Below are 15261 nucleotides of genomic sequence, written 5' to 3' on the forward strand. Positions count from 1 at the left end.
GCTGTTTGACGTGACAAAGTTAGCCGTAGTTGGCTAGCATTAAGCAAGGGGTAAGAACATTACCAACCATTTGGGCAATGGAACATTTAGAACCAACGACTGGGTCGCGTCCATAGATACAGATCAAAAAGACTTAATGACTGGGTCGCATCTGGCAACCGAACCGATAGAATGAACGACCAGCCGGCTTCAGTAGCAACCTTAGATTTGTGTCAGGACTAGATCTTGTGAAAGGATGAAATAGCATGAATACTTTTATGAAATTATTTGAATATGTTTGTAATCTATTGTATAAAAGTGGTTTGCCCCGACAACACCTGTGCCAATACATACTCCAAATACAGGAGTCGCTGGCATTATCACTTAAATATTGTACTTGTTAGTTGATTTCACAGGCATATTTCAATCTCTGGTTGGACAAAAGTTACATTTATCCTATTCTGATAAAGATGATTATAGATGCTGTCTTGTCCCTCTAGCCCAGAGAGGAGTCACATCGCCAGGCCTTGGACAGCTGTACCCCCCCCCGGATAGGACCAGTGGAGACCCAAAACACTGACTGCCTCACTACTCCCAGCCCCATAATGCTGGTGTGGGAGGTAAAGTCACAATTTGGTGGTTTAATACAGGTTCCAAGAAACCCTCCATTCAGCTCTTTTAGAGCCACAGCTAAACAGTTAGTCCAACAGACTTGTGTTAAGCCTCAAAACTGATTTAATTTGAATTAACTACTAGGTCTCATGTGCCCATACAATACTACTAAAACAAACGGTGCTGAAGCTATACTCATGAGAAACATTTAGAGGAAAGTCCTCTGGTGACGGACTGTCCATTCAGCCCACTAGTAAAAGACTGGAGGTCAGAGACAACAAGGTCTGTCAAAGCTGTTTAATAGGAGTCACACAGTGAGGGGAAAAAACCCTCCCACTGTTAGACCTCCACTTTCTACCTGGGTGCATCACACCCTCCCTATTCAGGGAGGTGAAACTGTCAGGGGAGAACTTCCCGGAAGCTTGGTAGCGCTACGATCATGCTTATAGAAGTCCATTGTCAGCAATGGTTGGAAGATGACCTTAGAGCTACAAAGCTTTAAGCAATGCAATGAATAGACAATTTTCACCTAATACATTTCGATGTGAACGTTTCACTCCCCTGAGCTAGCCCCAGCACTCATACCACCAAGTATTGATGTTCAAGAAGTGTCAGTTGTCTGGATCACACATTTTCGACATCAGTCCTGTCGTCATAACTCCTGTACTGCCATAGTCCACACAACCATAACACCAGTTCAGTCATATTAGTTATATACTAGGTAGGTAAGTGAATTGACACGTTTAGAGTACTGGTGCCTATTAATGGGTGAGAGACCTATGTCAGCAGTAGTCTTCCATGTTTTACCTGAGCTGAGTGATGGCTGAATTAGACGGCCCCTATCTTAGCCTACGGCCCGGTCCTAAATCAACCTCTAGCACCTACAACCTGTGCCCTCATGCAAATCTGAGAGGATTGGATAGGCATATAAGCAATATAGTGAAAATTGTGGTGCTATATCTACTTACATAATCCAGGTCTCCGCAAGGGCATAGGGTGCAGGGGTGGTTTTGGGAGTGGACATACCTGCCTACATAGTGGTCTGCAGCAACAGGCTAGCTTTCAGCACTACCTATTAGATAGAGGTTTCCATGGAGACAAACATATCATTAAGAAAAATACACCTGAATTCTCTTTATGTACAACAGAAAAGCAAAAACAACCTGCATATTCAAGATTAATTTTTAATATTATTATGTATATATTTTTCTGCATTAGAAATATCACTATTTTCTGAAATGAAGAACTTCCAACTGGTGTAATAATAATTTCACCCATAAATCATCAAAGTACAATATTTACATATAATACAGAGCCCATTTTTAAATCTGAAATAATATTAAAATAAATGTTCAATAGATATAAAAAGGTTTTCATTCTATTTATATTTTTAACAGCCTTGTCAGGGGAGTCCTTGCACACTCCAAAATTGTAAAGCCATTCTCTAACTATTAAGTGCAAACAATTCTCATTTGTTTCCTTCTTTAAACCCCTATGATTGCAGCATCCAGACAGAGATACCTCGCATCAACCCAAGTGCATCCAAAGGCTGTCTTCAAATATCTTGTTGTCCCATTATAATTATGAATTAAAAATGAACACAGAACAGAAAGAAAAAAAATGATCAGTGCAAAATACTCAAGCTGTGATGTTCTGATTTAAATTAAAAACAGTTGATTTTCTTCTTTTAGTTAAAGGAAGCTAACTCCTCTGGTCTCCCTTTGCTGTGAACATGAGATCAAACTGCACCAGGGTTAGTCAGGGATGAGGGACTAGTGAGAAGAGATAGCACCTGTCCCTAAACAGCCCCTAACCCTTAGGTACTCAGGTAGATCTGAGGACTGGATAGGGGAAGAAATGTGGCTACTACCATATTGATTAAACCTATCCAAGTCTTTCAGATCTACACAAAATGTGTAGGGGTTGGCTAGGGGTTGTGTTTCTGGACCGGGCTAAGCTATTAGAGACTCTGAAAACAAGCCTGAGCTCTTCCAGGGTTTGTTTCTGGAGCGGACTAGAGAAGGTTGAGGGGGAACAGAGGTGGAAACAAATAAAACACAGCCCTGCCAGCCTCCTGTCCCAGAACAACAGTTTCAATGCTCATGGACCATTTCAAGCTTTCTGCATGATCCTTTACACCCCTTTCAGACTGTGGGCCTCTCCACCTACCCTCACTGGGCCACGTAAGCTATCTATTCTATCTAAAGACGAACAGAACAAAAAGAGACTTTCAGTGGTGGTGAAGGTGTGAGAGTGAAGAACAGCACTAATGGGCTATGGCGAGGTGTGGACAGGACATCCTGTCCCATCTGTCGTCTGGTGGAGCTCGGTTTAGTTTAGCAGCACTAGCACCAGGGCTATACTACAGTCCCACTAGGAGAGTTGGTCGGGTTCTGAGATGGCAGTAAGCCCTGCAGGGGAGGAGAGGGGAATGAGTTAGAGGAGGAGGGACTTTTTGGACACTCAGAAAGGAAAAAACAATGCTATTTGAAACTTGTCATCAATGGGAAACAGTAGGTTACATCATCATCACAAAAAAATGTTTTTAGCACCAAAACAAGTCCATAACATTTCTAAATTGCCAATTAAGCTCCTGGATTGATAACCATCCCTGTAAGGGTATCACAGTGGGCAAAAGAGGATGCTGCATAGCAAACCTAAACTGCCAATCAATAGTCAATCAACATTTTCAGAAATCTATGAGAAGTGTCTAGTCTAGGTGCCAGATGTCAAACTATAGTGTCTAGGGGAAGATCTCAATTACATACTCCTCCTTCCTCACCTCCTTCTCAAAACCCATTGGAGAAGGTCAGAGGGGCAGGACCTCTGGCTTTCTCATCCAATAGGTTTCAAGAAGGATTCAATTGAGATCTTCCCTAGGGGTTGGAAGTGGCTAGGGGTCTAGACTCACCACTTTCCCGGGCCTGGCCCATGTGCAAATGAAGCCCTCCTGGCAGGCTGTGACCAGACAGTCCTCCAGGAAGATTAACACAGTGAGTCTCTCATGAGCGATCTTCTTACACACCAGTGGCTCCAGCAGAGGAACCTCCTCCATGCGCGGGCACAGCAGCGTGCCCAGAGTCTTAGCGGCATCCGCCTTGGCTGTCCGCGCCGCAGAGCTCAGTTGGTTGAGCTTGTCACTGCTCTTGCTGCTGATGTGGCCCATGCTGTGGTTGCGTTTGTGATCCTTCTCGTGGCGCTCCTTGCGTGTGTCATGTAGCGACAGCGTGGCAAACTTGCTGACCCCGGTGGCGATGAAGGCGCTGTCGATGATGCTGCTTCCTTTGCTGCTCATGTGGCTGTTAGGCGTGGTGCTGCCCCCTGCGGGGCCAGTGGAGTGCGGCAGGCTGTTGGAGCGCGGCAGGGGAGCGGGGACTGAGTTAGAGAGGGCGCCACTGTTACCACTGCTACTGCTCACGGTGTTGTTGCCATTGGTGCCAGGTGGGTTAATAGTAGTAGTAGTAGTAGTAGTAGTAGTAGTATTAGTGGCCGACCCAGTAGCTGGGGGGCTGGTGGCACTCATAACGTTTGTGTGAGTTCTGGTGCGTGACAGGGGCAGGTGGGGGAACAATATGTCCTCAGTCAGGTCCCACAGACACAGCTGGGTGTCCTGTCCCACCGAGCCGAAGCGATAGGTCACGCTGACCGGCCTGCCGTCTGTAGAGTTCCTCTTGGAGAGATGTGATTGGGAGCTGTTGGCCCGGTCCCGCCCACCTGCAAAATGGATCTGCTCGTGGAACTCCTCGTCGCTCCCGCTGAACTCTGCGGGCGGGTCGCTGTCCTCCACACTGGTCGTACAGTGGTCGAACGCCACTACACTCACCCACGACTTGTGGCCATGGCCCCTGGCAATCACCCTGCAGTCTGAGAAGGACCAGACTGTCACCAGGTCATCCTCCCCCCCAGCCACTATGTAGCGTCCGTCTGGACTCCAGCACACACACAGTAGTCCACCGAAGTAGCTCTTCATGGTGCCATGCAGCTCAGCCGCGTCAAAGCCGAACACACGCAGGAAGCCGTCCTGACTGGCGCACGCCAGGAACTTCCCATCGGGGGAGAAGGCGAACTCGTTGAGCGCCCCCTCACCCACCGTCCAGCGTAGTAGGGGGTTGCGGGCCGACTTGCTCTTGCAGGTGTGCACGGCGTAGCCATCGCCCTGTTTGAGGAGCTGGTAGTGGGGTGGTGTGGTGCCACAGGTGTGCTCTACGTTGTACAGGTACAGGCTGCCGCTGGAGTGAGCCACCAGGAAGAGGCTCTCTGAGCCAGGGACCCACCGCACACACGTCACACCAGACTTGTCTATGAGTCTCTGAGGGTAAGGGACGGAGAGACGTAGACGTGAGTGTTGTAAAACATGCATTGAAAAGAAAACGTTTTAAACCGAGGACATGCTACCCAAACCCGTCTAAGTTCCAATAGCCACACTACCGTAACACCTAAACAGATGACCAACACATCGTGTGGATATGGGAACGGAACAGTCATATTCTAATTTGCATTTGACGACAGTTTCCTCCCAGGTGAGGAAAGTCAACCACATACAGTGGGGCAAAAAAGTATTTAGTCAGCCACCAATTGTGCAAGTTCTCCAACTTAAAGAGATGAGAGGCCTGTAATTTTCATCATAGGTACACTTCAACTATGACAGACAAAATGAGAAAAGAAAAATCCAGAAAATCACATTGTAGGATTTTCTATGAATTTATTTGCAAATTATGGTGGAAAATAAGTATTTGGTCAATAACAAAAGTTTCTCAATACTTTGTTATATACCCTTTGTTGGCAATGACAGAGGTCAAACGTTTTCTGTAAGTCTTCACAAGGTTTTCACACTGTTGCTGGTATTTTGGCCCATTCCTCCATGCAGATCTCCTCTAGAGCAGTGATGTTTTGGGGCTGTTGCTGGGCAACACGGACTTTCAACTCCCTCCGAAGATTTCCTATGGGGTTGAGATCTGGAGACTGGCTAGGCCACTCCAGGTCCTTGAAATGCTTCTTACGAAGCCACTCCTTCGTTGCCCGGGCGGTATGTTTGGGATCATTGTCATGCTGAAAGACCCAGCCACGTTTCATCTTCAATGCCCTTGCTGATGGAAGGAGGTTTTCACTCAAAATCTCACGATACATGGCCCCATTCATTCTTTCCTTTACACGGATCAGTCATCCTGGTCCCTTGCAGAAAAACAGCCCCAAAGCATGATGTTTCCACCCCCATGCTTCACAGTAGGTATGGTGTTCTTTGGATGCAACTCAGCATTCTTTGTCCTCCAAACACAACGAGTTGAGTTTTTACCAAAAAGTTATATTTTTGTTTCATCTGACCATATGACATTCTCCCAATCTTCTTCTGGATCATCCAAAAGCTCTCTAGCAAACTTCAGACGGGCCTGGACATGTACTGGCTTAAGCAGGGGGACACGTCTGGCACTGCAGGATTTGAGTCCATGGCGGCGTAGTGTGTTACTGATGGTAGCCTTTGTTACTTTGGTCCCAGCTCTCTGCAGGTCATTCACTAGGTTCCCCCGTGTGGTTCTGGGATTTTTGCTCACCGTTCTTGTGATCATTTTGACCCCACGGGGTGTGATCTTGCATGGAGCCCCAGATCGAGGGAGATTATCAGTGGTCTTGTATGTCTTCCATTTCCTAATAATTGCTCCCACAGTTGATTTCTTCAAACCAAGCTGCTTACCTATTGCAGATTCAGTCTTCCCAGCCTGGTGCAGGTCTACAATTTTGTTTCTCGTGTCCTTTGACAGCTCTTTGGTCTTGCCCATAGTGGAGTTTGGAGTGTGACTGTTTGAGGTTGTGGACAGGTGTCTTTTATACTGATAACAAGTTCAAACAGGTGCCATTAATACAGGTAACGAGTGGAGGACAGAGCAGCATCTTAAAGAAGAAGTTACCCGTCTGTGAGAGCCAGAAATCTTGCTTGTTTGTAGGTTAAGAACACATTTTTACTTTCAATGACGGCCTAGAAACGGTGGGTTAACTGCCTCGTTCAGGGGAGGAACGACAGATTTTTACCTTGTCAGCTCGGGGGATTCAATCTTGCAACCTTACAGTTAACTAGTCCAACGCTCTAACCACCTGCCTCTCATTGCACTCCACGAGGAGACTGCCTGTTATGCGAATGCAGTAAGCCAAGGTAAGTGGCTGGCTAACATTAAACTTCTTATAAAAAAACAATCAATCACTAGTTAACTACACATGGTTGATGATATTACTAGTTTATATAGCGTGTCCTGTGTTGCATATAATCGATGCGGTGCATAGCGTTGCTCCAATGTGTACCTAACCATAAACATCAATGCCTTTCTTAAAATCAATACACAGAAGTATATATTTTTAAACCTGCATATTTTGCTAAAAGAAATCCACTTCTCTTGCATTCATTGCACACAGAGTCAGTGTATATGCAACAGTTTGGGCTCCCTAATTTGCCAGACTTTTACGTAATAACGACATAACATTGAAGGTTGTGCAAAGTAACAGGAATATTTAGACTCATGGATGCCACCCGTTAGATAAAATACGGAACGGTTCCGTATTTCACTGAAAGAATAAACGTCTTGTTTTTGAGATGATAGTTTCCGGATTCAACCATATTAATGACCTACGGCTCGTATTTGTGTGTGTTATAATATTATAATTAAGTCTATGATTTGGCAGCAGCAGCTCGTAAGCATTCATTCAAACAGCACATTTGTTTGACAGCAGCTGTTTATGACTTCAAGCCTATCAACTCCCGAGATTAGGCTGGTGTAACCGATGTGAAATGGCTAGCTAGTTAGCGGGTTGCGCGCTAATAGCGTTGCAAACGTCACTCGCTCTGAGACTTGGAGTAGTTGTTCCCCTTGCTCTGCATGGGTAACACTGCGTCGAGGAATGCTGTTGTCGTTGTGTTCCTGGTTTGAGCCCAGGTAGGAGCGAGGAGAGGGACGGAAGCTATACTGATACACTGGCAATACTAAAGTGTCTATAAGAACATCCAATAGTCAAAGGTATATGAAATACAAATGGTATAGAGAGAAATAGTCCTATAATAACTACAACCAAAAACTTCTTACCTGGGAATATTGAAGACTCCTGTTAAAAGGAACCACCATCTTTCATATGTTCTCATGTTCTGAGCAAGGAACTTAAACGTTAGCTTTTTTACATGGCACATATTGCACTTTTACTATCTTCTCTAACACTTTGTTTTTGCATTATTTAAACCAAATTGAACATGTTTCATTATTTATTTGAGGCTAAATGTATTTTATTGATGTATTATATTAAGTTAAAATAAGTGTTCATTCAGTATTGTTGTAATTGTCATTATTACAAATAAAAATAAATTAAAAAATTAAATGGCCGATTAATCGGTATCGGCGTTGAAAAATCATAATGGGTAGACCTCTACTTGATATTCAGTCACAGGAGACTCATCTTAGCCAGTCTGGCTAAAGTGAACTCTGCTGAACCCACCTCCTCATTGAAGAGCTTGCTAGTCTCCTTCTTGATGGGGTCGATGAGCTGCACCTGGCCAGCCGAGAAGCCCACCAGCAGGGAGACGCTTTCCGCCGTGGCCGTGAGGGGGTTGAAGTCATGACACGTGGGCTGCGTTCCTTTGTAGATCCTCTTGTCTATGGGCTTGCTCAGGTCAGCAGCCTTGTGAAGAAACACAAGACAGTCAGAATCACATATAGCAATTATCTTAGTTCAACATACACCTCAGTGATTTTACAAGGCCACTCCTGTCACTATAACACCTGCAGGTAATGCACTGACCTAATGAGAACCAGTGGTAATGCAACAGAAGGCCTATTAGCCAACTGAAATACAGACATGAAAGACCTCTTGTCTGCAGTGACCTCAAGTAGCCTCAGCCCCACCGCTTCCTTTACTTCTCTCCAAGGACTTCCACCATCCTTCACACAACCCCCCCAAAAAACATCCTGGTGACCTAGAAATCATTACCTAGCAAGTAGCAACATTCTGTCAAACTTGCCCAAGGACAATCATGTCAAGGGCATTAGAGGTATCGCATGTCCGCAAATTCCACTTTATTAAGCTACCTCAGAGGCACCAGACACCGGTCCTGCTGCCCAGACAATCATTAGCACCGGCAGAGAGCGAGACAGACCAAAAGAGAGACAGACAGACAGAGAGAGAGACAGAAAAAGAGATGTCCACTCCAGTGGGGAAATATAGGTTACCTTGCAGTGTCTACCAACAGTTGTCTTGGGCAGAGACAGGCCTATGGCGAGACAACTTGATTCTAACCAGACAAATGCTTGTGTAAACACTGAGGGGGTTATGTCAGTTATTTTTAGTTTTTTTTCAATTTAACCTTTATCTAACTAGGCAAGTCGGTTAAAAACTCATTCTTATTTACAATGACGGCTTACCAAAAGGCCTCCTACGGGGATGGGGGCTGGGATAAAAATATAGGACAACACACATCCCAACAAAGAGACAACACTAAATAAATAGACCCAAGACAACATAGCATGGCAGCAGCACAACATGGCAGCAGCACAACATGGCAGCAGCACAAAAGAACAGCTGTTGTCAAATTGCTGTTGTCAGCTGTTGTCAAATTCATAGGTGTAAAACATCTAAGAGCACTGGGTTTGTGGACAGCTGGTCGGTACTAGGCAGTTGGTGGTACAGTAGGACGCTGTAGATGGATTTGAGGCCCCCGGAAAGTATAGGTTAGGTTATTACCCGTAAGATGAGTAGCGATATTGATGAGGGACAATAGTTTTTCCTGTCAGCATGAACTGACCAGGAAAACCTCCTGGCCCTAGGGTTGATACTGTAGGACTCTGGTGGTCTAACTCACAGTTTCCAAAACTAGATCCCAGGGCCCCCCTCCTGGGTGCACATTTGAGTTTTTGCCCGAGCACTACACAACTGTGTAGGGTAAACATTAAAACATGCACCCCGGGGGGGGGGGGCAGGACTGAGTTTGGGAAACCTTGGTCTAACTGAGTGGAGGACCAACGGAGGCAGTGGGGGAGGTAAGGCTGTCATAAGACTGTTGACAGATCTGTCAGAGCAGGGCCAGCACTAATGAAATTAGGATATTTTACACACTTCAATATGCCAAGAATCCATGCAGTTCCAAAGCCCTGGACAAACCAGTAGCCAAAGCCCTGGACAAACCAGTAGCCAAAGCCCTGGACAAACCAGTAGCCAAAGCCCGGGACAAACCAGTAGCCAAAGCCCTGGACAAACCAGTAGCCAAAGCCCTAATCTATCCACGGAACTTTTACTAATGTGAAACTCATAAGAGACAGGTAATTGATTTAGCCTACATCTCTGTGTCCCATCCAGTACAATATCCTGCTGATCTGTGTACCATCATCAGATGAATAATACCATGGCAAATTCAATCACACCAAGGGCCACAACAGGGGGCACAGATATGATCCCTAACAGACCTAACTCTGAACTCCAGCATAAGAGAGATAAAAGTGTGAGTGACTGCACACTGGGTCAGCGGCAAAAAAAATACCCATTTTGCCAATTAGGCAAGAGGATGCTTAGCCTTCTGCCTCCTTGTCATCAACTGAGAAATGTCCTCACTGACACTGCTAAAATATAATCCAATGCCACTATCAAATTAATTAGGAGATTTCAACACAGACTAGGCTATGTCCTAAGTCTTTGGTAATGAGCGAGAGACTGTAGGCCTATTCACAAAGCCGACCCACTGGGCTCGCTGACATCTCAGCTGTTTGCTCGGTTTTCTAGTCAGGCAGTAGCTCTGCTGTCCTATGCCTGATGGGTATACTACAAAGCAGGACAAATGAGTTAGCCAGCTATCTTTGAACACCAGAAATTACTATTGATTTTCTGGTTCATTAAGAAAGCTAAAATTAGACGTGTTTTTGGTTGTTCAGACAAATTAGACCATGTCGATTTCCTGCTCATCTTTTTAGAAAATTGTTGGGGAAGTTAACTCACTGGCTAACTCATTGGTCCTGCTTTGTAGAATACCCCTCTAGTCTTCGCTGATTACAGGAAGGACTACAGAGACCTCAGTTCAATCCTGTACCGTGGCTATTGCCAAATAGCCCGATATACACCACCAAAGCCTAGTGGTTAGCTTCTTCCAAAATCAAGCTTCTCTTGGTAACAGCAGATAATCCCCTCCTGCAGCCAGACAAACTGCAGACAGTTCAGGTCAGAGAATGTATAAAATGTTTGCAATGTGCTCGTTAGCATTTAGTTTGCATTCTCTATGGGATGTTACATGTACGTGTTAGCATTGCTAACGTTCGGATAACAGGCTCAGCGGGGTTTGAAAACATGCGCCCCTTGTGCCGGTATTACCGAATATCCCGGAATCGCACAAGGTCAGTATGAAGGTACAACAATCTGGATACCGTCCAACCCAACTAATCACTTTGCTAGATAGCGATAGCTACTAAATTAGCCAATCAAATGCACAACTGCAGAGCATTTAGCACATTTTATACAGATAACCTAGAAGTTACAAGATATCTAGCTGGCAAACATTTAGTTATGAATTCCGTACTGAAACTATATCACCTAGTGCTTCCTGCACACCAGTGAGTGACTCACAAGCCTCTGGTCTCGTTGTTGTGTGCTTGTAAACAAACACCACGTGACTGGGGCCTACCGGTAAGCTTCATAATGAAACATTATGTGACAGCTGAAATTATTAACATATTACACAAGTTGACTGCAGTTATTTACTTGAAAAGTAGCTACAAATATTCAAATGTATTACAAATGTTCGAAGACAATTTCAACGATATTGAAAAACCATCCCATGGATTTCCAAATACCCCAGTATACCACTAAAACCAACATCCATTAGTCAGAAACACTTGCAAAAATTGAGGTGATAACTTAAAATATCTTACAATCACCCACACAAATCTACTCCATCCTCGAAGTCCCCATGTTAACACCAACTAGGCCAACACAGCAAGTCCTAGAAGCAGTCCAACATCTTCCTCATCATAACAATAGAAATGCCCGAGGAGCCACAACACACGATAAGTTAATGGTGTCTGACAATGTGATATAAGTTTCACTTGTTTTATGTTTTGAACAAGTTTAGAAATGTGAAGACACAAACAATAGGACATTTCATCGTCATTATCACGAGATGCCTTAAACAGCTCGATGCAATGACATCATCCCTGCCACTATCAGACCCAGACAAATCACTTGCATATCATCATCCAGAAACACAGCTCGCTTCCAACCAAACACACTTTCACAATAAACAGTACCAAGCTGGCTTTGGGGCCTTGAAGGACTAGCATAGGACACATAACTAGTTGTCTATACAGTAGTTGACTATTCTATGATCGCAAAGAACCTGTGCAGAGTAAATAAAAAAATAGCACTAAAAACACCACTGTTGTCAGTTATCACTCTAACCTCAAAATACACAATATGTACATTACTTAACGTGTCGCATTTAACGTACTCTGCAACTGCAGAAGATGTCAATCAACATGTCAGAACTGAAGACGGGCAGTTCCAAGGTTAAAGCGTGCATATTCACATAGCTAGAGAAAACAAACAGTCCAAGAGGCCATTCACTTGAATCGAACCGGTTAGTTGGCTAACTAGGTGGGCGATATTCACATACCACCACTTCTCCACAGGGTGCGGGCAAAACAAACTGTGGCGATGCTACTAACTAGCTAGTTAGCCACCATAGCTAAGTGGCCTACTCTGGCTAGCTATCTGCGCACGTCAGTGAAACTTCTAAACTGGACAGCACATTGCTATGCATTTGAACACGCACATTAGCTTTTTAATAATACAAGTTGTAATCTTTGAGTGTTGTTTACCTTTCTTACGCCTTTGTAGATGTAAAAGTACAGTTCCCGGCCCACATTGAAACAGATTCTGTCGCCGTTGCCTGACTGGTCGTTCACGTTCACGAATGAGACTTTTACCGGATTTGAGCCCTGTGAATTAAAAGGCACCCTGTTAGGGCGGCTATATTCGGAGTGAGTTAGGAGTTTATAGACACCTTCCCGAGTGGTGAATTGAGTTTTAATTTCGTTCATCTCCTTCCCTCCTCCCTCCGCAGCCATCTTGGAAATTGGCGTTCATCCTGTCCAAAACCCGGATCTTACCAACGATGTGTATTCAACCTGGATGATAGACCGAGACTGGGTATTAAAGCCAACGCGCACCCATCTTGGTACTCCTCCTCCGTTAAAAAAAAAAGATTTGGAAGTTACATAAATGCTTGAATAATGTTTAAATTAATTTTTGGTACGTTTATTATATTACAGACACCTTAATGCATAATTTTAAATTGTATAATGTGTGCTAAACATTTAAAAAAAAATATATATATATATATATATATATAGTACATTTCAAAAGTTTGGACACACCAACTCATTCAAGGGTTTTTCTTTATTTTTTGAACTATTTTCTACATTGTAGAATAATAGTGAAGACATCAAAACTATGAAATAACACATATGGAATCATGTAGTAACCAAAAAAAGTGTTATATAAATCAAATATATTTTATATTTGAGATTCTTCAAAGTAGCCAACATTTGTCTTGATGACAGCGTTGCACACTCTTGGCATTCTCTCAACCAGCTTCATGAGGTCACCTGGAATGCGTTGCAATTAACAGATGTGCCTTGTTAAAAGTTAATTTGTGCAATTTCTTTCCTTCTTAATGCGTTTGAGCTAATCAGTTGTGTTGTGACAAGGTATGGGTGGTATACAGAAGATAGCCCTGTTTGGTAAAAGACCAAGCCCATATTACGGCAAGAAAAGCTCAAATAAGCAAAGAGAAATGAGAGACCATCATTACTTTAAGACAGGAAGGTCAGTCAATCTGGAAAATTTGAAGACCTTAGAAAGTTTCTTCAAATGAAGTTGCAAAACCCATCAAGCGCTATGATGAAACTGGCTCTCTGAGGACCGCCTCAAGAAAGGAAGACCTTAGTTACTTTTGCTGCAGAAGATAAGTTCACTAGAGTTACCAATCTCAGAAAATGCAGCCCAAATAAATGCTGTCACAGTGTTCAAGTAACAGATACATCTCAACATCAACTGTTCAAAGGAGACTGCGTGAATCAGGCCTTAATGGTCGAATTGCTGCAAAGAAACCACTGCTCAAGGACACCAATAAGAAGAAGAAGAGACTTGCTTGGGCCAAGAAACACGAGCAAAGGACATTAGACCAGTGGAAATCTGTCCTTTGGTCTGATGAGTCCACATTTGTGATTTGTGGTTCCAAACTCTGTCTCTTTGTGAAACGCAGAGTAGGTGAACAGATGATCTCCGGCATGTGTAGTTCCCAACGTGAAGCATGGAGGAGGTGTGATGGTGTGGGAGTGTTTGCTGGTGACACTGTCAGTGATGTATTTAGAATTCAAGGCACACTTAACCTGCTTGGCTGACCTGGCCTCCACAATCACCTGACCTCAACCCAATTCAGATGGTTTGGTATGAGTTGGACTGCAAAGTGAAGGAAAAGCAGCCAACAAGTAATCATTCCAGTTGAAGCTGGTTGAGAGAATGCCAAGAGTGTGCAAAGCTGTCATCAAGGAAAGGGTGGCTACTTGAAAGAATATAAAATATAATTTTTTTGGTTACGACATGATTCCATATGTGTTATTTCATAGATTTGATGTCTTCACTATTATTGTACAATGCAGAAAAAAATAAACCCTTGAAAGAGTAGGTGTGTCCAAACTTTTGACTGGTACTGATAGAGCATGCGCTCCTCAGTTGAGACAACAACCAACGCGCTAAAAGCTGCAATGTGTTAATACTTCAGTTTAGCGAGAGAAGTGAGGAATTTGGTGAGGCAAAATACATGTATAAACCCTCGACAAAATGCATGTGATAGTTTGTCTAGGTAGCAAAACGTTCCAGTGGAATTGCATGGACATATTCTTTCTTATTGTGGAGAATTCGGTCCTTGAATCATGTTTTACCTTAGCCCATACGCCAGCAGATGACGATATTGAGTCGTTTCATCATACCATCCAAAGGCAGTTTATGAAACGTGAATGAAACTGTGTATGATGTGAAACCATCCAAATGCAAGATGAAATGGCTCAATATCGCCATCTGGTGGCCTTTAGGCTAGGTAGACCATCATGCGAAAAACGCTCGTGAATGCTGCAAATGTCGAAGTCGTTCTAAAAAAGTAATCCTTCAATTTGGATATGACCATTTTACAATTGTGAAATGTATATTCATGTTGTGGATATTCATATTTAATTAATTTGATCGAGCCTACCACATTATTTTCGTCTGTGGCCCACTCTTCATCCATGCAACATCAGATCTCTATTTTATCTGATCACAATTCTTCTGAATTGAAAATAACTCACAGGGAACACGTCTAACCCAAATGTAAGGATACGCTTGAATGAATTAAATACGTTTATTACCATTCAAATTGCATACTCGAGTCATCCGGTCCCAATCATCAGAGTTGTAAGCGATTACATGTATTCCTTAACGTTCATTATTTGTCCGGTCCATAAGTTCCCCATATCATGATCTGAGTCAAAATGGAATTGTTCTGTCTTCTCTAGCAGTTGCCTCTCAATGTTTCCAGACATCAGGGGAGATGCAACTTCTCCAAACAACTAGATACATACTGCTTTACTCGCCTGTTGCTAATAGCGCCATCCTCTGGGC

General features: G+C 43.7%; 1 protein-coding gene across 2 annotated transcripts; it reads right to left on the bottom strand.

Annotated features, from left to right (window-relative positions):
- Nucleotides 1-873: 873 nt before the first annotated feature.
- LOC110522486 (WD repeat-containing protein 20) lies at nt 874-12744 on the bottom strand. Of its 2 annotated transcripts, XM_021600914.2 has the most exons (4): nt 12420-12744; nt 8062-8244; nt 3503-4900; nt 874-3002 (listed from the first exon to the last, which is right to left on the bottom strand). In XM_021600914.2, exons 1-4 carry the CDS (start codon nt 12666-12668, stop codon nt 2949-2951), a joined length of 1884 nt encoding a protein of 627 aa, XP_021456589.2. In that variant the 5' UTR covers nt 12669-12744; the 3' UTR covers nt 874-2948. The 2 variants fall into 2 exon arrangements, with proteins under 2 accessions (XP_021456589.2, XP_021456590.1); XM_021600915.2 differs by lacking the exon at nt 3503-4900 and having other exon boundaries at nt 12420-12740.
- Between the last annotated feature and the right edge of the window lie 2517 nt (nt 12745-15261).

The sequence above is a fragment of the Oncorhynchus mykiss genome, chromosome 4 (genome assembly GCF_013265735.2).
Source record: "Oncorhynchus mykiss isolate Arlee chromosome 4, USDA_OmykA_1.1, whole genome shotgun sequence".
Taxonomy (NCBI): domain Eukaryota; kingdom Metazoa; phylum Chordata; class Actinopteri; order Salmoniformes; family Salmonidae; genus Oncorhynchus; species Oncorhynchus mykiss.